At 39.7% G+C, this 24,565-nt stretch overlaps 2 protein-coding genes and 1 long non-coding RNA gene across 3 annotated transcripts; 2 read left to right on the top strand and 1 right to left on the bottom strand.

The window, feature by feature from the left end:
* Positions 1 to 3,259: 3,259 nt before the first annotated feature.
* On the top strand, positions 3,260 to 4,288 carry LOC131527387 (trace amine-associated receptor 4-like). The gene has a single exon (XM_058756450.1). The coding sequence runs from the start codon at positions 3,260 to 3,262 to the stop codon at positions 4,286 to 4,288; it is 1,029 nt and encodes a 342-aa protein (XP_058612433.1).
* A 2,265-nt stretch (positions 4,289 to 6,553) lies between these two features.
* Positions 6,554 to 7,588, top strand: taar12j (trace amine associated receptor 12j). The gene has a single exon (XM_058756572.1). The coding sequence runs from the start codon at positions 6,554 to 6,556 to the stop codon at positions 7,586 to 7,588; it is 1,035 nt and encodes a 344-aa protein (XP_058612555.1).
* Positions 7,589 to 21,696: 14,108 nt separating this feature from the next.
* LOC131527464 (uncharacterized) lies at positions 21,697 to 23,980 on the bottom strand. Its single transcript, XR_009267656.1, has 4 exons — positions 23,506 to 23,980; positions 23,284 to 23,361; positions 22,537 to 22,731; positions 21,697 to 22,190 (listed from the first exon to the last, which is right to left on the bottom strand). It is a non-coding gene; the product is annotated as an uncharacterized LOC131527464 (long non-coding RNA).
* Between the last annotated feature and the right edge of the window lie 585 nt (positions 23,981 to 24,565).

Genomic DNA, 24,565 nt, shown 5'->3' with positions numbered 1-24,565 from the left:
TGTATCTTTGCAGGTTAGCTGAAGCTGAGGAGTCCAGGAACGAGAGAGATCAACGTGGAAGATTTGCTGGAGTAACTCTGGAGTATAGTCTGGAAACTAGAAGGTAAGTATAAACAGGTTAGCAGCATAAGGGAGTCCGGTATAGTTCGGAGTAGTGAACCGTAGACCAGACAATGATAGACTGGGTGCTGCATGCTTTTGAAGGTTACTTGATTGAGGATCGGCAGGTGCGGGTGATCAGAACACAGGTGAGTGAGATCGGGTGTAAGTGGTGATTGATGACTGTGGTGACGGTGGAGGCTGTGACTGCGTGACTTCTCTGACAGAATGTTGATCTAGAGCAGGGTTCCTCAAATCTTACCCTGGAGGTCCAATCCACTGTTTAGCTTCAACCCTGATCAAACTCACCTGTCTGTGATTTTCTAATGATCCTGAAGACACTGATTAGCATGTTCAGGTGTGTTTGATTAGGGTTACAGCTAAACTCTGTAGGAAAGTGGATCTAGAGGTCCAGATTTGAGGAGCCCTGATCTAGAGTGACATAAAAGTCGCATGAATTCCGATATTACTGTTCACTGTGGTCACATTGCAAAACATCTGACCTGTATAGGATTTAGTACCACATATGGAAGTGGCACAAATCGGAATTGAAAATATCGGATTCCCTGTGGTTTGTGCTGTTCACACTGTCATGAGAAAAACAGATCTGAGTCACGTGAGCAAAAAAAAAAACTGATTTGGGCCACATTTTGAATGTAGCTGGAGCCTACAGATGCAGAGCATCTTAGGGGACATATCAGTGAAAAAAAATATGAGATGGGATGAAAAATTATTAGAGAATACCGGCCAGTGATCGGAATCGGCCGATTTTTCGCATGACCGGCCCAGATCGGTGACCGGCCGGTCAGCCTCACGTCTTGCCGATTCCGAGCCGATCCAACGTCACAGCCACGCGCACACGTCGTTTCACTGAGAATGAGTCTAATTTTAATTGCATTGTGTAAACTTCGACTGATAATGTACTTATGCTGTGCCAGATGAGGCTTGCACAGCCTCAGTGAGTGTGTGAGAGAGACAGCACACACAAAATAACTCACAGAAATGTATAGATGCATACTGCGGTAGAAAAAGAAAAAAAAGATACAAAATATGATTTAGATAAGCAACATTATACGGCCATGATGTTTCCCCGAATATCAATATCAACACGATTGCAATGTGACACTGATTTTATACAATAGTATTTCAATAAAGAAGTTAAAATTAAGTGACATATTTTAGACAAAAATATTGACTCTTTTTGCTCAATTTTGCTGACGAAAATAGTTCCAATCAAAAGCACAGCAGAACTGTTTTGTGTCTCCGAGCAACACAGCGGTGTTTCGTTATCGTTGAATCCATGTTTTTGAACGAATCGAATGAGTCAATGATTCAATGGCCCATTCATAAGGACAGTCACTTGCCTCGTTTCTGAATGAATCAGCCGTTTGAATGAATCGGTTGAATGAATGAATAAACGACTCACTCATTAAAACAGACACTTGCCGCCACCTACGGGTGGTTTAGTCATATTTAAAAGTATCATTGCATTTTTCAACATTTATTTGTATGTTTAAAAAATATGTTAAACATTAATCTCTTAAAATTATTTATGCATTTGAAATTTTGCAGTGTAAATGCATTTATGGCACCTCAGCTTCATCAAACTGTCTTTGTAAATACATCTAATGCCACTTCAGATGCAGCATCTGTTTCCTCAGCAGTGGAAAGGTAGAGATTGTTAATACTAATTTCATTTGAATGGTAACAACTCCACAGTTTCTTATTATGCTAAGTGAATTCATTGAAACAAAGTAAGAATTTGATGTGAAAGATGACATTTAATAAGGGGAAATTAATGCTAATTAGGGGGGGGGGATTACCATATATAAACATAGTGGGAAATGACATCTGTTTTGTTACATACAGCAACTCATTTTAAGTTAACTACTTCTTCTTCTTTCCAGTCACAGAGCACTTTATTTTGCGAGTTGTTTAAGTGAGAGAACATCTGTAACTTAGTCCAGATTGGGGGAATTGTAATGTTCAATCATTTCTTTTATTATGTAAATAATTTGTGCATTAAAATTTGCATAGATTTTTGTTTGTATATGCTGTCAATTATAGTTCTTAGAAAGAAAATCGGAATCGGCAAAAATCGGTATCGGCAGGTCACACTTCCAAAAAATCGGAAATCTGAATCGGCCAAGAAAATTGCAATTGGTGCATCTCTAAAAATTATATTTAAATGCATATGTGTTAACCCGAAAAACTTCGCTCAAAAGCATGGGAATATTGCTTTTCCTCATAAAACAAATGCAAAAGTATTGAAACAGAATTTTTCCTCCAACCACAATTTATTATTATTTTTTTTTACAAGTGACCTGTTTAAAGAAGTAATAACTATTTAAAGTGTACATTTCTTACATAATTTATTTTTTCAGCTCCATAACTAATTGTGAAGACTGAAAATGAAAAACCAAACAGAGGTTTGTCTTTGTCTTTCTTTAATTCTCTGCACAGAAAGATCTTGTTTACACACAGCTAGAGTCTGTGAGCAAAGAGATAACAGGCAGGCTCACAGCCCAGACTTTATATCATTCAAAAAGATACAATGAAAACAGATAAGTGTTTTAAGCCAATCATGTTACTCAGTACACATCACCCCATATTACATGGTACTGTCTGTTAATGTAGATGTCTGGCAAGGCTTGTTCGTTCCTGGTACATAACTTCTCTGAAAAGACCTCATTCACTCTATAGGTTACCACTGAATACTTATTGAGTACTGATTAAAGATTACATTCAAAAGATGTATGTAAGATAAATGTATTAAAGTGAGATCAGTGCAAAATAAAAAAATTGCATAACACTCCATTACAGGGGAAGTAAGTTTTTTTTTTCTACTTTCTGTTTTAATCTCCTGAGTTCATGTTGTTTTTGTAACTATGGGTAACACTGATAGATATAGGAGGGTTAACTTGAATCTGAGAGTATATATGGACAAGCCTGAGCTGCTCTGAGTCCATTTAACATATTATATTGAGTGGGCATGTACTGTATTTATATTAATCTTTCTTTGCATATTTGTCTTTACCATGTCATAATTTATAAAATAATTCTAGGCACAATTTGGTCAATATTTAAGTGGCTTTTTTCATTTACAAAACAAATACTGTGTTTCAGTCTTGCATATCAGTCACTATTTGGAGCAGACGTGATGATTTCAAATGAAACTGATATTGAGAATGTGCTTCTCTGCTATCCACTCCAGCCGGACTCCTGTCCCAGAGCTCATCGACTTACCATCCTTAGAGTGGCAATGTATGTTTTCATGCTGCTGATGATCCTCACAACAGTTTTTGGGAACCTGCTGATCATCATCTCCATCTTTCACTTCAAACAGCTACAGTCTCCAACTCACATGATTGTTCAGTCGCTGGCAGCTTGCGATTGTCTGCTGGGCTCTTTGGTCATGCCGTACAGCATGGTGCGATCTGTTGAAGGCTGCTGGTATCTGGGAGATGTTGTGTGTAAAATTCATTCTAGTTTGGACATGACTTTCAGTATCTCTTCCATATTGCATCTCAGTTTAATTGCTATCGACAGGTACTGGGCCATTTGTGACCCTCTGAGGTACAAAATGAGGATCACAAACAGCACTGTGGCTGTATTTATTACCTTCACATGGCTGTTTTCATTTGTGTATAGCTTTTCTGTTGTGTTTACAGGGGTAAACAATGTTGGTTTGGAAGAACTTATATTGCAGATTTCTTGTTTTGGTGGCTGTGTTTTGTTTTTTAACAAAGAATGGGGCCTAATTTGTGCACTTTTTGTGTTCCTGATTCCAGGAACTATCATGAGCTCTCTGTACATGAGCATCTTCAATGTAGTGAAAAAACATGCAAAAGTCCTGTCAGAGAAAGTGTCTGTTGCCCCCACTGTAGGCGGTAATTGCCAAACCTCTTCACAGAGAGAGAGAAAAGCAGCTAAAACTCTGGCCATTGTCATGGGTGTTTTTTATTTCTGCTGGCTGCCTTTTTTTACCGCCACTGCTATTGACCCTTTTCTTAATTTCGTGACTCCTGGTGATGTTTTTGATGCTTTGGTTTGGTTTGGATACTTTAACTCCACTTGTAACCCATTGATCTATGGTTTTTTCTATCCTCGTTTTCAGAAGGCCTTTAAGATTCTCATATCTACTTATATCTGTGGTGCCAGTGAGACACACACCTTGACATTTGAATGAATATGAAATTATGCCAGCTTTACCACACACAATGTTATCTTTTAATGAAATACCTAGTCTATGCATGAATAAATATTTTGCGCATGTCAAGGTTTAATTACAATATTTTTTTCATCCAGAATGAATTTTGTCTTTTATTATAATAACATGTATACATAAATAAATACTGTGCACATTTTAAGATTTAATAACGAAGGCGATTTTATTGTAATGCATTTTGACACCCGTTAGTCCAAACATGATTAAATGTTTTGCTTATTTAATATTTTTCTTGAACACCATAATAAAATATATTTTTTAGCCCATGTTGATGGGGCCTCCAGTCTTTTTAATGTATTAGATGTAAGCTAATTTAAATAATTTAGACCAGTACCTCAACAAAATACATCTAATATATATATAAAACATATATGTTATTCCCAGATATGGAAATAGTATGTTCCTTTTTCACAAGAAAAACATAGTTTTTGTTGTTGTTGTTTGTAATTTACAACCACATGTCACTTACATTAAGTTATAAAAAAACAAACAAAAAAAATGTTTAATACTTTTTTGTCATATAAAATAAAATAAAAACCTATTGTACTATAAAGTTAATGACTACTAATACTGTCTCATGTATCTGTCCTTGTTCAAGTAAAGTAGGTTGATTTGATGTCAGATGTGACAGTAAACAACTCTGGGGCCTTTGAACAGTGAGAGCTGCTCTCCTCTGAGAGTCACACTGTCATTAAAAGTAAGAAATGATAACAAGTCTCCTGGGTACTGTTGTGGGCAAAACACAAACATTACATCATAACTGGTGTGTGTAGACCTATGTATACAGTACAAATGAGTGACATATATGGAAGATCAAACATTGTGATCAATTGCTGCAAAATATTAATTTACAATCGGATATCTAATAACGATCTTAACTTGCACAATTATATGTATATATTGTACTCTATGGATACAGGCACTTGATAGGTCCCAACAATGACATGAGACTAAACCTAAAACTGTTAAACAGCATTTTAAAATCGCTTTTCTAATTATTATAATTTACGTTGAATATTTGCACTTTTCCTAACTGATTTGCATTCATAAATTATAACCTAAATCCAAAGTTCATCCCAGTATTATTTGTAATTTACCCATATGTGTACATTCATTATTGTGCATATGTAAGCAACATGCACATAATGCCTTATTTTGAAATGCTATTATGAATATCAGTATTTATAGTGAAGAATAAATTAAATTAAATTAGAAAAGGAGAAAAAGATTCAAATCATACCAGCATACATCATATTAAAATTAAGAAAGGATTATAATGTTTTTCTATCGGTTAATATGCAAATTCACAGTCCAGTTCATAAATCCTACTGAATTCATACAAGCCGTAATCAGGCCAATTTTTTTTTGTGTGCACACACATTATTCACTAGATTTGTAGGCTTTCATCAGTAGTGGAGCACAGGCCCCCTGTCATATTTTAATACTATGGATATCAGGACATCAAAATGTTTCTCTCCCTGCAGTAGCTAGAGAATCGTTCACAATCTACAAGCACATCGGCCACATTGCTGACAAATGATAGAAGTCATGTGCAAGTTTTCCTACAATAGACTGCTGGCAAATATCACCACATCCAGCGCTCTTTAAAATCACCCGTGAAAAAATACTGCAAATGATTCAGTGCGTGAGTGAACTGTCTGTCGATTTTAAACAGCTGATAGCAAACATACAACCTGACTGCTGAAATATCAAGGAAACGACTTTCAGATTGATACACTGTAATATCCATCATCAGACAAGGATTTATCAGTAATATTTTACTGAACCATAGCAGTATTTCGCTGTACTCGTTCCCCAGTAAATGGGGGGATAGCAACGACCCTGACATCAACCTTATAAATAATAGGAAAGAACTAAAACAGATGAAGTTTTTCATTTTGTCACCACCTGAGGGCATTCTTTGTACCACAGTTACCACAGTTACTCCACCATTTTTGCATATTCAAATATGTTTATGTGAGTAAGGGTGTTACCTGTTTTGACCTCTGAGTACAGTATATATAAAACCCACACTAGGCTGCTGACTCCATATATATACTTTCTTATGTGAATGTACTATTCATACGATCATTTTCTTTGTATTTTGGTCACTGTCTGACTGTGGTTGATTTCCTTGAGGCTTTCAACAATATCTGTGTGATTTTATTTTTTACATTTACAGAGGAAATATTGTTTTGACCCTGCATATCAGTTTATACCTTCGTAATGATCTCAAATGAAACTGACATTCATTCTGAGAACGTGTTTCTCTGCTATCCACTCCTGCCGGACTCCTGTCCCAGAGCCCATCGCCTCCCTGCACTTAAAGTGGCGATGTATGTTTTAATGGTGCTGATGATCCTCACGACAGTTTTTGGGAACCTGCTGATCATCATCTCCATCTCTCACTTCAAACAGCTTCAGTCTCCAACTCATCTGATCGTTCGCTCTCTGGCTGCCAGTGACTGTCTGCTGGGCTCTTTGGTCATGCCGTACAGCATGGTGCGATCTGTTGAAGGCTGCTGGTATCTGGGAGATGTTGTGTGTAAAGTTCATTCTAGTCTGGACATGACTTTCAGCATCTCTTCTTTAATCCATCTCAGTTTAATATCTGTTGACAGGTACTGGGCCATTTGTGACCCTCTGAGGTACAAAATGAGGGTCACAAACAACATTGTGACTGTATTTACAACACTAACATGGCTGTTTTCATTTCTCTACAGCTTTTCTATTGTGTTTTCAGGGGTAAATAAAATTGGCTTGGAGTCATTCATCATGCAGGTTTACTGTATGGGAAGTTGTGTTTTGTTTTTTAACAAACAATGGGGTCTTATTTGTTCACTTCTCACATTCTTTCTTCCTGGGACGATCATGAGCTCTCTATATATGAAAATCTTCCATGTTGCACGAAAACACGCAAAGGTTATGTCAGAAAGAGTGACTGTGGCGGCAGCAGGAGTGTTGAAGAGCCAAAGCTCTGCTCAAAGAGAAGGAAAAGCAGCTAAAACTCTGGCCATTGTCATGGGTGTTTTTTATCTCTGCTGGCTGCCCTTTTTTACTGCCACTGCTGTCGATCCTTTCCTCAATTTCGTGACTCCTGGTGATGTTTTTGATGCTTTGGTTTGGTTTGGATACTTTAACTCCACTTGTAACCCATTGATTTATGGGTTTTTCTATCCTCGCTTTCAGAAGGCCTTTAAGATTCTCATATTTACTTATATCTGTGGCTGCAGTGACTCAAACACCTTGATATTTGAATGAATATGAACAGATCACCTTTTATTTATCTGTCAGTGCCAGTCCATGCATGAATAACGGTTTATGATTTTGCTTATTATACATAAACATGTTTATGCTATTGTCAGAAATTATTTGGTCTGGCATGCGTTTTCTCTGAAGATCTCCATAAACAGCCCAACCATATGAATGTTAGACATTATTGTCTTAAAATTGTATCAGGACGAGACTGGAATATTGATGTTGTGTGTCTTTTTATTTCAGATGCTTAAACAGAAGTATGACTTGTCGATACTGATCTTTGTGCAGTTTCCTAAGCAGTAAGGTTCTATAAGTGTAAAAACACTTGAAAATCAACATTTTCAGCTTAGCCTTTTTTTTTCTTTTCTTTTTTTTAAAGTAGGCCTTTTTTTTTCAGGCAGAATTTAAAGGTCCAAATCAAATATAATTCATAATCCACTTAGGGATCTTTAAAAACTTTTTATTTACTCTGAACACTTTTCTCCATCAGGTGGAGATGGGCAAAAAGACTCTATTAATTTTACAATTTAATTTTTGTCTCCATCTGGTGGATCATTATTAAAAGTGTTTTGAAAGTTCAAAATGGAGAATCTATAGAATTTCAGTAGTAAATAAACGCACAATGGCTGCAGGCACCAAAGAAAATTTTGGGACTAAAGAACAGGAGACGGGAGCTTACTATGGATTTTGGGAAGGATAGGAAGTTAGGTTTAAGATTTGATCTAAAGGTTTGGGAGAAAAAAAGGCAAAGATGAGATCAATGTTAAAGTTTGGTCAATTACAATATAAGCCCAGGGTTTGTTTATTTGTTTTTTTTTTCTGCTATAAACTAAAATAGTGTAGAAACATAGAACCTATAAATAAATTTATTTAACACAAAGTATTGTTATAAAAAAAAAAATCCCACTATAGCAGACAGGGCTTTTTCCCTACTTTTTTGTAGGTTGTGATTTAGATTACATTTCATGATTTATCTTTGTCGGAGAAACAGCATGCAATAGTGGACAATGACCACAAAGACATTGTAATATTTATCATTTATTTAGAATCTCAACATTTTAGAATTTCATGAGGGGAGATCTAGGTGTGGTTTGACCCAAAAATGGCAAATCAGCGATGTCATCTGGAGATGGTTCAACATGACACTGAATGATTTTGTAAGGTGCAGATGGTTTCGTGCTCCTGGAGAAAGAGAAAGATCATTTATAAATCTATTTCAAAAACGTATTTAATCATTTTCTGATGCTTGATACATCATTACAATATTTTAATAGTAATAAAGTATTTCCTTACAGTAAATCTTGTTTAAACTCAAACATATTGTAAGACTGTATTGAAAAAAAAATAAACACCTTGGACACCTACTGTTAACTGTTAAATAGCCACAGTTTTGTTTATGTACAAATATTTCTGTGATAATATATGTGGTTTATTTAGTAAAAACCTCAGATTTTAAAGAATGAGTGAAAAACCTCTCACATGGTTTTATGCAATTAGCGAATAAATACATCTAGTGAATTAACTAAAATTCAGTTTTTTATTTTTATTGAGTTGTGTATTATCTGCAATATGTCATTGAAAGACTTACTCTGGCATTAGGCAAGACACAAACTCTTGACCCAGAAGTGACGTATGTAGTCTGGAGGTGCTTCTTGTTGTTTTCAGCATAAAACAGAAATAGATATAGCTTTTGAAATTCATTTTGCAAACATTTGAAAACTCTCAAGTTCACGTTTGTATTTGATGTATTTTGACAAGGTTCAAGCTTATTGATACACATTTCTTTAGTCTGTTTTCACATCACTAACTGAACAAGTGTGAATTGACATGATATTTTAATAATCAGTATTCAACAGAATAAATAAATTAAATAAATTTAAATATTAATTTAAATAATCTCTATTGTTTGATGTTATACCTTGAAACAGATGTTTCCACTTTACCAAAGCTTTCAGAGGTGTTCCTGTATCACCTGTAACAATATTCCTGCTCCAGACCGACACAAGACACCTGTAAATTTTATTTCAAATCTTTTGTGCAGTGACATCACAAGTAAAACGGAGAAGCAAAGTAGACTATTTTGCTCAAATGTTGCCTCCACTGTATTTTTTAACTCTCTCTCTATATATACAGTATATATATATATATATATATATATATATATATATATATATATATATATATATATATATATATATATATATATGTGTGTAAACACTTACAAGATATATGGCGGATATGTGACCCTGGACCACAATGTATGGGTCAAAATTATCCATTTTTCTTTTATGCCAAAAAATCATTAGGATATTAAGTAAAGAGCATGTTCCATGACAACATTTTGTAAATTTCCTACCGTAAATATATTAAAACTTAATTTTTGATTAGTAATATGCATTGCTAAGAACTTCATTTGGACAACTTTAAATGCAATTTTCTCAGTATTAGATTTTTTTGCACCCTCAGATTCCAGATTTTCAAATAGTTGTATCTCGGCCAAATATTGTCCGATCCTAACAAACCATGCATCAATGGAAAGATTATTTATTCAGCTTTCAGATGATGTATAAATCTCAATTTCAAAAAATTTACACTTATGACTGGTTTTGTGGTCCAGGGTCACATATAGTGTTTCTCAATCCTTATGGCTTCACCGCTCTTAATGAAATTCTTCATCTCATTAGTGAGCTGGGGGTTTGTACAAAGAGCAGGGTTGAGAAACATTGATAATATATCTGTATTAACCAATTTCGATGGAAGATTGTGAGATTCCTTTAATAAAATAATAAAGTATTCGACTAACATACATTCCAACACATTTACCAGAACTTGTAAAAATAGGAGTCCCACTATCTCCATAGTCTCCCGTTGTATCAAAAGCAAATTCATTATGATAAAGATAATCATTCTTCCTTAGATATTTTTCTGTGTCGGAATCTATTTTAGTACATTTAACTTTTTCAATATACCCTGCATTTACTCTGTAAAAATAAAAAGAATAATCGTTTTCATATAATTTAGTTACTTCTATAGGTTTTATGTTTGGAAGTTAATCACAATTTTCTTGCAATTTAATTCTAGCAATATCATCTTTTTCAAAAAAGATATTGTTAGGGTAAATATTATAGATTAAACAATTAATTTTACTTGGGGAAAAAGACAAATATTTTGTTATTTTTATATTTTTTGATAATATGTTTAGCTGTCATTATGATTCCAGACCCAGCATAGAACCCAAGATCTCTGGAGATAGTATTAGAATCAGAATTACGAATTAGAATATAACAAGGTAATTGATCATATTGAAAATCGCTGATATTATAGGAAGTAATCTCACCACCTTTGATTAGTGATCCACCATATCTAGATTTTAATTTCTCTAAAATGTCATTAAAATTTTTATTTGAAGTAAAATTAGAAGAAAAGTTCGGAATGACAATTTTCTTTTTTATAGGAGAATATATTTTTCAAAAAAAAAAAAATATTATCAATAAAACTTGATTCATTTTAGCGTTAACAGGCATCTGAAAAAAATAAATAAATAAATAAAATGCATTATTAGCCAATACTGCATATCTGCTCTAATATGAGTAATATGGAATAACACGTAATATGAAATTACATTTAAATTACCAAGAGCACATTTTTCAGTTGTGAATAGTCATATTTTAGATATTGTCTTATGAAATATAACAAATTAACTTAAGTCATTGCTTAATTCCATAGAAAGAAAGTTTCTACTTAAAGGTGTGTACAAAATTATGAAGTAGTAATAGTGTTGGGCAGTAACTAGTTACTAGTAATTTAGTTACTGTAATAATATTACTTTTTGCAGTAACTAGTAGTGCAACTAATTACTAATCAGATTTCAGTAATAATATTACAGTTACTTTCAATAAAACAGCTAATTACTTAGTTCCCATTCAGTCGGTCACGTTCGACGTATGTCGGACTGACCGACGAATAGGAATCTCGCTAGAGAGGCCAATCTACTTCGAGTGTAACTAAAACGAGCCAATGCACATTGGCATGCAATCATATGCAGCAGCTGCTCACCTTGCAGCGCGGGTATATAATGAGCAGCAGGTGCGTTGCATCTTTAGCTTTTCGCTTCGGAGCCGAACGTTTGTTCTCTGCTGGAAGTGTTAGAAAGACGAGTCTCTGCAGGACAATCTCTTTGGATGTGGAAGTGCGGGCGTACAGCACAGCAGCGGGGTCGAATTCTTCCATTTTTTCCTTTTCTTCTCTTTTTTTTGCCTTTTTTTCTGAGCAAAAGAGCTGAAAAGGCCGTTCTCACAGCTAGTAAACGGTGCGCTTTAATAGCGCGTAAGAGCCGTTTTTACAGCTGGTAAGAGAGCGACTTCAAAGAGAGCGAGAGAGAGAGCACACGCCAGGCTGCACAATCCTTTTCTGTGTTGCCGCGGCCGTTCCCCTGCGTGCTTCAGCACTAATTAAAAGAGTAAAGTCCCTAAAAGAGCTTACACAAGTAGAGCTTGCGTCTTTTTAAAGATGACATTCTACTTGTGTGTTTCTGGGTGCGGTCGTTACCTGGCACCGAGGGATGGTCACGAGCGTTGCATCGCGTGCCTGGGCTTAGCGCAGGCTGAGGCAGCGTTTGTGGATGAGTCATGTACCCATTGTGGGAGGATGACCATCTCGGAGTTGCGGTCGAGACTCCAGTTCCTGCAAAGGGGCGGAGTCCCAGTGCCGCTGCCTCGTTCCAATCCTCCTCAGAGGGTTGCTGCCAGCAGTGGCACTGGTGACCTGAGGATTACAGTGAGTGCGCTTCCTTCGGGGAACCAACCCCTTAGGAACCCTCACTCCTCCTGCACTCCGCAGCCAGTAGAGTTGCCGGGGGAGCGCGGTGGGCCATCTCAAAGGTGTGTACCATCCGTTTCCTTCGGCGCTCCTCCCGATGACCAGATGTCGATAGCTGCATCGGAGGGTGAGTCAGACCTTTCTGGAGATGACGCGTCGGCGCAGTTGCCTCCTTCGGGTACGGTAGCTGTGCCCGATACAGATCCGGAAATGATGGCTATGCTTTCCCGGGCCGCCAACAGGGTCGGGCTCGTGTGGAATCCTCCACCGTGTCCCGAGCCCTCAAGGCTGGACGATTGGTTTCTCGGGGTGGCACGAGCTGGTTCTCAGCCACCCACCCCGGTTCCTTTCTTCCCGGAGGTGCATGAGCTCACTGGTACATGGAAAGCACCTTTTACTGCCCGAAACCGTGCCGGTGGGCCCTCCTCCCTCACTACCCTTGATGGCGGGGTGGCTAAGGGTTACACGCGCATTTGCTATGCAACTGTGCCCTAACTCCACCTGGCGGGGGGAGCCATCTCTCCCTTCCCGGGCCTGTAAGCACTCGTCGGACCTTACCGGCAAGGCTTACCAGGCCTGTGGGGAAGCCGCTTCCACCTTACACGCTATGGCGTTGTTGCAGGTCCATCAGGCCAAGGCACTGAAGGACCTGCACGAGGGTGGTCATGATCCGCAAGTTCTTCAGGAACTTCGTGCCACGACAGATCTTGCGCTTCGGGGGTTCAGTGGGTCGTGCGATGTCCACTTTGGTGGTCCATGAGGGATACCGACAAGGTCAGGTTCCTTAATTCCCCCGTGTCCCGACGCGGTCGAGAACTTCGCCCAGCAGTTCTCGGCTGTACAGAAGCAGTCAGAGGTGATCAGTCACATCCTGCCACGGCGGTCCGCTGTTGCATCCACCCCGCCGCCGGCAGCACCTCAGAGCCAGTCGTAGGCGGGGTCCCCAGCCCGTCCAGGCCCCCGCCAAGAGGGGCGGCAAAGCCAAGAGCAAGAGGCCCTAGGACGGGCGACCCGGAGATGGTTGGGACTGCTCTTCAGGAGGTGGTGACTGCACCGCTCCTGCCCCCGGAGGAGGGCCGGGTGGTAAATCTTTCGTTTCCTTTTATTTCTCTTCCACCGCTGGCCCAACGGTCAGCGGTACCCAAATTTTCAATAAAAGTGCAGTTTCTGTCATCTCCGGGTCCGAAGAGGGCTCGGAGAGTAGTGGGAGGAGTAAAACCTCTCCACTCTCATCCACCTCTTCTGTCACCAGTGGACAGCAGCGTGCAGTTCGAGAAGGTCACCCAAGCCTCTCCTGCACCCTCTGTCCGACCGTGGAACCAGGTAAATGTTGCACAGCACACTCAGACCCCTCTACGGGCCGCCTCTCAAAGAAAACCCACCCGAGCCGCGTCCCTGCGTTCCACCTCGCTGCCCCACTGCGGGTACGCCTACGGTCCCCTTGGTCCCGCTTGCGCAGTCTCTGCGAGCCTGGTTAGCGCTCCCCAGTCCGTCTCGCTGGCTCATTCGGACCATCAGGCTCGGCTTTGCGATTCAATGCGCCCGGCGTCCCCCCCAAGTTCAGAGGTGTCCACTTCACTGCAGTGAAAGCTGTCGATGCCCATGTCTTGCATGCGGAGATCGTAGACCTACTGGCGAAGGACGCGATAGAGCCGGTCCCTTCAGACGATATGAGGTCGGGGTTTTACAGCCCTTACTTCATTGTACCCAAGAAGAGCGGTGGGTTACGACCGATCTTGGGCCTGCGAGTTTTGAATCGGAGTCTTCACAAGCTACCGTTCAAAATGCTAACGCAGAAACGCATTTTCGAGTGCATCCGTCCCCGAGATTGGTTTGCAGCGATCAACCTGAAGGACGCGTACCTTCATGTCTCGATACTTCCTCGACACAGGCCGTTTCTGCGCTTTGCGTTCGAGGGTCGAGCATATCAGTACAAGGTCCTGCCCTTCGGGCTGGCCCTGTCTCCCCGCGTCTTCACGAAAGTCGTGGAGGGTGCCCTTGTTCCCATGAGAGAACAGGGTGTTCGCATCCTCAACTATCTCGACGACTGGCTCATTCTTGCTCAGTCTCGGGAGCAGTTGTGCGAACACAGGGATTTGGGGCTTGGTCACCTCAGCCAGTTGGGCCTTCAGGTCAACTGGGAAAAGAGCAAACTCGCCCCAGTGCTGAGGATCTCTTTTCTCGGTATGGAGTTGGATTCGGTCGAACAGTCAGCACGCCTCACAGAGGAACGTGCTCAGTCGGTGTTGAACTGCCTGAATACAATCAGGGGCAGGACAGCGGTCCCACTGAAACTTTTTCAGAGGCTCCTGGGGCATATGGCAGCCGCAGCGGCAGTAACCCCGCTCGGCTTGCTTCATATGAGACCGCTTCAGCACGGGCTTCATGGCCGAGTCCCGAGATGGGCGTGGCAACGCGGCACGTACCGAGTGGCAATCACTCCGGAATGCCGCCAAGCCTTCAGCCCGTGGTCAGACCCCTTGTTTCTTCAGGCAGGAGTGCCCCTAGAGCAGGTGTCCCGGCATGCCGTGGTCTTCACGGACGCCTCTGCCTCCGGCTGGGGTGCCACCTACAACGGGCATGCAGTGTCAGGGGTGTGGACGGGCCCCTAACTGCATTGCCATGTCAACTGCCTCGAGTTGCTAGCAGTACACCTTGCCCTGAGCCGCCTGAAGGGGCCGTTACGGGGCAAGCACGTGCTGGTCCGGACGGACAACACTGCGACCGTTGCATACATCAACCATCAAGGGGGCTTGCGCTCCCGTCGCATGTCGCAACTCGCCCGCCATCTCCTCCTTTGGAGTCAGAAGCATCTGAGGTCGCTTCGCGCCATTCATGTTCCTGGTATGCTCAACCGTGCGGCCGACGAGCTCTCACGAGCTGCGCTACCGGGAGAGTGGCGACTCCATCCCCAGGTGGTCCAGCTGATTTGGGGAGAGTTCGGTGAGGCTCAGGTAGACCTATTTGCCTCACCAGAAACCTCTCACTGCCAGTTGTTCTACTCCCTGTCCGGGGGGACACTCGGTACAGATGCACTGGCACACAGCTGGCCCCGGGGCCTTCGCAAATATGCACCGTCTACGAGACGTGCTTACGCCTTGAAGTGGAACCTGTTCGTCGAGTGGTGTGCTTCTCGCCGAGAAGACCCCCGAAGATGTTCGATCGGTGTCGTGCTTTCCTTCTTGCAGCAAGGGTTGGAGCGTAGGCTGCCCCCCTCCACCCTCAAAGTTCATGCTACTGCTATTTCCGCATGCCACGACCTCATCGATGGTAAGTTTGTGGGTAAGCACGACCTGGTCGTCAGGTTCCTTAGGGGGGCGAGACGGTTAATCCTCCTCGACCTCCCTCCATACCCTCTTGGGACCTTGCTATGGTGCTTCGAGCACTCCAGATTGCTCCCTTCGAGCCTTTGCAGTCAGCAGACTTAAAGATTCTGTCTATGAAGACTTTGTTGCTGGTTGCATTGGCCTCCATCAAGAGGGTAGAATCGTGCCTAGAGTTTGGGCCGGGTGACGACCATGTGGTACTGAGACCCCGGCCTGGCTATGTGCCCAAGGTTCCTACCACTCCCTTCCGGAGGAGGCAGACCCAGGGCACGAACTGGACAGGCTTTGCTCTGTCCAGTTCGTGCCTTACGACTGTACATAGACAGAACTCGAAGCCTCAGGACCTCAGACCAGCTCTTTGTCTGTTACGGAGGCCAGCAGAAGGGAAAGGCGGTCTCCAAGCAGAGGATGGCCCACTAGATAGTGGACGCCATCGCCTTGGCTTACCAAGCACAAGGCGTGCCCTGCCCACTCAGGTTGCATGCCCACTCTACGAGAGGCGTGGCATCCTCCTGGGCGCTGGCTCGTGGCGCCTCACTGACAGATATTTGTAGAGCTGCGGGCTGGGCGACACCTAACACATTCGCTAGGTTTTATAGCCTTCGTGTCGAGCCGGTCTCCTCCCGGGTTCTCACCTCAGGTCAGAGGCACGGAGAGGTCCCGGCTTAGTGTCGGCTTGCTGCGTTACATACGCTTATTGCTCCAGAGAGTCCCTACAAGGCAGACCCTGTTGAGTCCTCCGATCACCCTTCGGCAGCCAGATGTGGCGGAGCGTCTGGCTCCAGGCCTTTACTCCGTTGTATCCTTGAGAACCGGATTTAGGCTAGGTTCCATATGTGTGACCCTACGGGGATCCCATATGGGGTATTCCACAGGTTGCTCCTAAACAAACCCGTGTTTTTCCCTCTGGGGGAACCCACCTCTCGTAAGGTTGGAGTCACCCCAGTACTTCCATATGTAGTACAGCCCTACGGGGTTAGTCCATATGTACTTCTCCACATAACTCCTTCGGGGAAGGATGTGGTTTCCGCAGCGTTCCTTTCCAGTGAAAGGGTACGCTTTCCCAGTGTTATCCAAAGTCTCACTGAATGGGTTTTGGGGAACAGCAGTGATCGACACTCTCTGTGTTTGACCTGTCCCACCGTCCTTAGGCAAGGGGGTACAGGAGGCTGGCTACAGAGCGCTGGAAGGGGGCAGCTCCTGTGGCGCTTTGGTAGGGATTCCTTTTCGTCGGTCAGTCCGACGTACGTCGAACGTGACCGACTGAATGGGAACGTCTCGGTTACATAGGTAACCCTCGTTCCCTGAAGGAGGGAACGGAGACGTACGTCCCGTCGCCACAGTCGCTGGACCCCGCTGATGCTGCCGCCTTACCTGTTCGGCTCCTCAGCAAAAACCTAAAGATGCAACGCACCTGCTGCTCATTATATACCCGCGCTGCGAGGTGAGCAGCTGTTGCATATGATTGCATGCCAATGTGCATTGGCTCGTTTTAGTTACACTCGAAGTAGATTGGCCTCTCTAGCGAGATTCCTATTCGTCGGTCAGTCCGATGTACGTCTCCGTTCCTTCCTTCAGGGAACGAGGGTTACCTATGTAACCGAGACGTTACTTTTGATGCCTCAACCCCACTGATTTAAAATCCAACAATCAAATAATTCCTAGATTTATTTTCATAATTTTCATGACTCGCACGTACATGTGATGTCCCCAGTGCAGCAGGAAAGCTTGGAATATGGAAAAGCTTACATTCAGCAGATAGAAATATTCCATTATATTGAGTTTGTCAGGAAAAAAGATCTGTTGTGTAAGTTGTGGCTTTTCTTTACTCTGGCATTACATCCCTCTAATCGCATGTGGTACATTATATTAATATAATTAAAAAATATTTTTGGAAAATTAAACAGTTTCTTACAAACTCATGTGATTTGATAAAATACATAATGAAATTTAATCGCATATGGGTAACGGAAAAATTACTTCAAGCTACACATGAAAATTAATGAGATGAATACAACACTTCTGCTTAAATGCCACTATCAATCACTATTGAGTGTCTGTAATAACTTCTGACTGCGATCCAATGTGGATTTTGGTCAAATGATGAGGCGGAAATATGTTGTTCGTAACATTCTAGAAGAATTTTATGTGGAAGATACACAGTTGCAACTTCTGTGGGGCGTGAAGAAAAAGTAATGTAACTAGTAGTGTTACTAATTACTGTTGCGAGAAAGTAATAAGTAAAGTAACAATATTACTTTTGAAAGGAGTAACTAGTAATGAGTAATATATTACATTCTTTGAGTAACTAGCCCAACACTGGATATAAGTAAACTTAAAGTAAAGTAAGGCTGCAAAACGATTAGTCGCGATTAATGTGGGGGGACGGTAAAGTGGAACTTATCACAGCATGTGGTAGTATAGGAGTCGTAATGTCTGTCAACATTCTTGATTAGTTACTGGTAACCAACAAACATCAGTAGAATGTGAAAAGAATTCACGTGATTACAATCATTTTTGAGTTTCTCAATCACTTTTGCATGTCTTTGCATGTTCTACATACTTGACATATATCAGTGTGCTGTCAGTGCCTTCCCTGAAACCACATTATAATTTAGAAGTACATTTGATCAGTCACACACTTGATCAGGAAGTAAAACTAATACATTTTCTTGGAAAGACTGTCAGATTTAATGAAACTGTTATTGCTGTTGAAACTGTGAAAGGAGGACCCCGTGATCTGAGCTGTTTTTCGCCCTGTCCCAAATAGAACGCTTCATGTACACTTGCGGTCTTATGGACTTACAACGGCCGACACGTGCACGTGTCCCGTTAAGTCCACGAGACCGTAGGGTGTCCCATTTGTCATTTTATTATTTAGAAGGGTGCCCCCGTTATGCACCCTCGACACGCACTTCTGCTGAGCCCACACTGGGACAAACTCCGTGGCAGATTTCTACCTGATAGTCAAAGCAGCATTAGGCTACTCCACAGAAGCGTGGACTCAGAGGAAGACCGCAAGGGTTTAGGGTGTGATTTGGGACAGGGCCTTTGTTGTGTGTCATTGGTTTCATGATAACGGAGATGGAATATAAACGCGCAATTTACACGATTGAAAGAGCATGAAAATCTTACTAAATCTCCTGTGACAACTTGCAGTGTTACATATCATTGAGGCTGAAAAAATGACACCACGCTGCAGACAATAGGTAGCTAAATGCTGTTATCGCTGTTTTCCGTGTTTGTGGAGTAAATATTTTTACACAGCTTTTTTAAAATGCCGGGTAGCCGGTGTTTTGTATGTAGCTGGTGTTTCCTGCAGAGCAGTTTTAGACCCTACTCTGAAGCAGGAGCTAATTTAGTTCCCCCTAAATGGGGGTTCTAGAACTAAATACGTTCCTAGTTCCTGCGGTGCGAACACACCAAAAATTGGGAACTTCGCCAATAGTTCTAGGAACTATGAAAGGGTTCCTCCAGTGCGAAAGCCCCTTTTGCTACACCAAATGAATGCAATATAGCTAGATCTAAATTCGGATCATTTATACAAATCAATAAGGCATGGCATAACAATATGACTTTCTTTAAAACTGCTATGAAACAATATGTATGGTGCAGGTTTTTTTTAATACTGGCATCAAACACACTGAAACGACTGTTTAACATGCAAGAACTTGAGTCACCTTTCTGACATGCAAACTGCTGTTACTAGTAACTAACGACATCCTTCAGTAAATGAAAGCATTTATGTCTTTGGAACAACTTTGGGTTTTCCAGTTCCTCCTGTTCAATAGCAAATTGTATATGCTTTAGACAGATCAGTGTGCTGTCACTGCCTTCTCTGAAAAGAATTCATGTCATTACAATCATTTTGAGTTTCTCAATGACTTTGTGTTCTTTCTTGTAAAAAAATAAAAAACCAACCAAGCATGTTGTACAGTACATACTTGACAGATCAGTGTGCTGTCAGAGCATTTCCTGGACCATCATTATTTGGATGTACTTTTGATCAGTCACACACTTGATCAGGAAGTTACACTAATAAATTGTCTGTAGTTAAATTTTAATAAAACTGTTTATTGCCTTGCCTTGGGAATGATTTACAACAAAGTTGAATGTATAATGCTATCTTTTCTTTGCTGAATGGGTCTGTAATACCTAGAGAAGGCTGTCTGTTAATGCTTACATTTATCTCAAAGACGGTGCTGTGGCAAATATGGATATCATTTTGTCAGTATAAACACACCTCATACAATGCAAAAACAACATCTTGCATATTGTCAAAATCTCTGAACACTCAAAGTTGATTGTGTGCTGTTACGGTTTCTTCCATCAGTGGAGAAAGATGTATTTTGCAGCCAGATGGTCTATATCATCTACCAGCATGGGCTAACTGTCTAAACCTTGACCCTTTGGTTAGCACACATTTTGACATACAGTATTGAACTATGGTGCTTGCATGGAAGCTGTGGGTGTGAATAAGTAAATATGCAAGAATAAAATATGAAAAAACATTGGGCCCTTCCCTACAAGTAACATGTGGACTATAAATTTGACTGTTTAATCTGTGTTTTTTCCACTTTGAACTGTTTAGTTGTAAGTTTTGTGCTTTGTCAGTTTTAGTTGATGTGCTGTGTTTGGTCTTTTATTTTATAGGGTAGTGGAGGTAATTCAGAAAGTTAGGTGAGGGGGGGGGGGGGGATGTATATAGATAGATTGATTAATCCAATTTATTGTAGATTACTATTTAAATTTATTGTTCAGTTTTGTAACACAAATTTCTGTGGGTACATTTAGAAAGAAATGAAAAGAAAAGAACAGAATGATCCTCCTCTCAAAACTTCATGCCATCTGAACATGCCTGTCTGTTTTGTTTTAAAGGTCAGAAGTTATAGCTTACATGAATAAAATGACAAAGATGACACTTGTCGGTCCTTGTCAATTAAATAATTTTATATACAAAGATTAATAAATAAACTCTTTTGCTTTAGACCATCTACAAATGTTAAATCTATAAAAGCAATAAGCCCTGTGAAGCCGTGGTTTACAGTGAATTTATAACAGCTAAGGGGTTGTCATGCCTAACAACGCCCCTTAGCTGTTATAAATTCACTGTAAACCACGGCTTCACAGGGCTTATTGCTTTATATACAATAAAACTAAAAATATAACTAAATAACTAAAAATATAATAAAATACCTAACTACGTAATACTATTGTTGTTAGAAATTGCAACAAAATAAAAAATAGAAATATAAACTTTTGAACTGCGGGTTTCGTCTGGTCAGAGGAGAACTGGCCCCCCGACTGAGCCTGGTTTCTCCCAAGGTTTTTTTTTTCTCCATTCTGTCTCAGAGGGAGTTTTGGTTCCTTGCCGCTGTCACCTCTGGCTTGCTCAGTTGGGGACACTTAATTTCTAGCGATTATCGCCGATTTGGTTGCACAGATACTATTTAAACTAAACTGAGCTAGACAATGACATCTCTGAATTCAATAATGAAATGCCTTTAACTGAAAATTGAGTGTTTAATCTTATCATTATACATTACTGACACTCTGTCCTCCAATTTGATACTGTTAAGTGCTTTGACACAATCTGTATTGTTAAAAGCGCTATATAAATAAAGGTGACTTGACTTGACTTTATAAGGTGAAGACCATTTTGTTTTACTGACTGTACCTCTGCTTTTCAATTTTTATGTTTAAAAATTTGTTATGATATAATATTCATGTGTTACAAATCAAATTAGTTAACAAATGTGCAAATTATCCCTAGGCTGTGTTAATGTCAAGTATAAATGTGATTACTGTACAACCTACCCCACTAGTGGATATGACATAGAATCAATCCATTCATACTATCTGTAAGTTTTCACTATAGGCTGCACGGGGTTTGAGCCCTTTTTATTGCCTGTCCCAGAAATGTTCTCTGTTAGAAGGACAGTAGTGAAAAATTACCACAAACACATGTCATGTTCATCATTTATTCAATCAATAATGAGTAAACAGGTTTTTTTTTTCTTTCTTTCTTAAGTCACTCAGCATTGTTACACACAAGAAGTCATGACAACGTGTTTTTACATTCTAACTCAAAATGAGTTTTATCAAGTTACACCCCAGACAGCAAGACGTGTCGGCCCAGATCCGGCCCACATCTGGCCCGCATGGATTTCACACGGGCCAGATGTGGGCTGGATCTGGACCAGAAATATGTTGCTGTCTATTATGCAAGATTTAACTCATTTTTTTTAAAGTTAGTTTCATGTAATTTAAGTTTGAAATGACTTATACAGCATAAGTTGACTGTACTTAAAAATTTAAGGCAGCAACTTTTTAAAACTGATTATCATGTTGTTGTTTTTTCCCATCCCCCCACCCCCACACAGTGATCTGAGCTGAGGGACAGTGAATTCATTCAAGGGGTCTCCAAGCAATCAAACTTAACGGCCAGGGGTTTCATGGTCCTAGAGAGAGAGAGAAATATAGATCTAAACAGTTATTTTATTTCCTCTGTTAACAATAATAATAATAATTAATATTATTATTAAACAAATAAATAAAAACATACAAATAAATACATTTAAAAAAATCAAGTTTCTGATAATGTACCAACACACTCATGTTAACAACAAATCTTTTTTTTTAACAAGATTAGAAATAATATTTTTTATTACTGCTTTTTCATTTTTTTTTTTTATACTACACAACTGAAATAATTTTATTGAAAACTCTGCTTTTACTAGTAAAATAACTAACATGTAATTTGTTTAATGTTATTATTTATCTGCTATATTTGAAAGAAAGTCTTACTGTTGTGCTTGGCAAGACACCATCTCCGAGTGGCCAGCTGCAATGAACAATTTTACTTGCATTGCTTGTGTAGTGCTCCACTGAACCTCAACACTTGAACCAGCGGAGAACCAAAAGATTTAACGAAGAGAGATCTGATTGTTACTTGACCCAAAAGTGGCATACATGCAGTCAGGAGATGATTTGAGTTGTTTTCTGAATGATAGAAAGATAGAATTAAAGATGTTTCACAGACTGTGATGACATTCTAGAAATGTTTTTATTATTATTATTATATATTTTTTCACTTTAAAAACATTTAAGGTACATTTATACACTATATTTTTTCGAAAGACTATCATGGATTTTTTAAAATGTTTTTTCAATATTTGTTAATGGTTTTTTTTCAGCTTTTTTTTAAACATGTTTTGCTGTCATCTCCCGTTCACTGCTCACTCTTAAAAATATAGGTTCTTTAGTGGCATTGATGGCTCCATGAAAAACCTTTAACATCCATGGAACCTTTTTTTGCACCTCAAAAGGTTCTTTAGATGATTAAAATGTTCTTCACACTAAGAAAAAATTGTTCTTTAAGAAAAGGGTTCTTTGGAGAATAAATGGTGCTAACATACACTCATGGTGTGCTGTAATATTACCGTAAAAAAATCATCTCAGAACCCTGAAACACTAAATGAACAACAATAGTTGTGGCATTTTAAAGAAACATTTCTGTCCCAAACAATAATTTAAATAATAATGAAAGCTTACCAAAGCTACCAAAAGCTTTCAAAACCATTCTTCCACCACTTTTATGATGATTTCACCTACTCCAGACCAACATGATACCTGTAAATTACACGTGGAACGTGACTTTAAATTTCAATATATACTTTTACAGTATATGGTAAGACGTAAATAAAATTGAGCAGTAAATTATTCTAGAAAATATCTGTACAGGTTGTTTTAACAATATTTTATTAAATAACTTACCAGGTTTTGTTGTGGGCAAGACACAACAAGATCTCTCTCCGGACAACTGCCTGACAATGGACAATATTACTACTATAATTATGAGAACTAAAGTATTTCTCAATTCTGCTCCTGGTGGCCCTGATGACTTCCCAACCCAACCCTGCCAGCTCCGCCCTCACCCCCCACACACTGTTAATTATTTAGGGGTGCTACGGGATGTTACAAGGAACAGAATAGAGAAATATCAAAAATATAAATATATTATCACTAAATATAAAATTTTATATAAATATTTTTATAATATATAATTTTTTTTTTTTATTAAAGTAATTTTAGATTTTCATTCATTAGATTTTAACTTCGTCAAATTGGTAATAGTTGTCCATTATTTCTGTTATTCAATGTAGGCATTCTACGAAATAATACAAATAATAGCAATAAGAGCATTAATATTATATAAAAAATTAAATATTCAAATATTGGAAATTTTTCTAAAATAAATAATATTTTTCAACTATCATTTTTAAAAAATATATCACCATTTCTTCAAAAGTTGTTGCCAACGAATGATAATTATCTGTAATATTGTCCATTGTCTTGAGAAAACAAGAAATAATTGATGTTATTAGACAATACTGAAGATGTACTAATGACATATTTCCCTAGAATTAGTAATAAGTAAGAACTGCATTTAAGATTACAAACACTATAGTTTATCTGTTTAGAGATCTATTCTTGCTATTTCTTACGGAAATATAACAATCTAAATCAAGTCCTGAAAGAAGCAAAGGTTTTAAAACCATACCTGTTCGGCAGTGTGAAGATTACCTGGACGTCTTGGCGATTTATAGAGGATCTGAACCAATCATTCTTCATGGGTTGTACATGGGAGTTTCTTTGGGAGTGGAAATAAGTAATGTGAAACTTATCATGCTTTTGGTGAGGTGAGAACCAACAAGTGTCTTCAAGAAAGTGAAAGCATTCAGGTCAGATACTTTGACTTTCTCAATCACTCACTTTGCTGTTCAGAGGAATCTTTGCATTCTGCATTCTCTCTATAACAAAGAAAGAGCTGCAA

Source organism: Onychostoma macrolepis, chromosome 20, assembly GCF_012432095.1.
Source record: "Onychostoma macrolepis isolate SWU-2019 chromosome 20, ASM1243209v1, whole genome shotgun sequence".
NCBI lineage: Eukaryota > Metazoa > Chordata > Actinopteri > Cypriniformes > Cyprinidae > Onychostoma > Onychostoma macrolepis.
The sequence above is the reverse complement of the archived record's forward strand: the minus strand, read 5'-3'. Positions and strand labels throughout refer to the sequence as shown.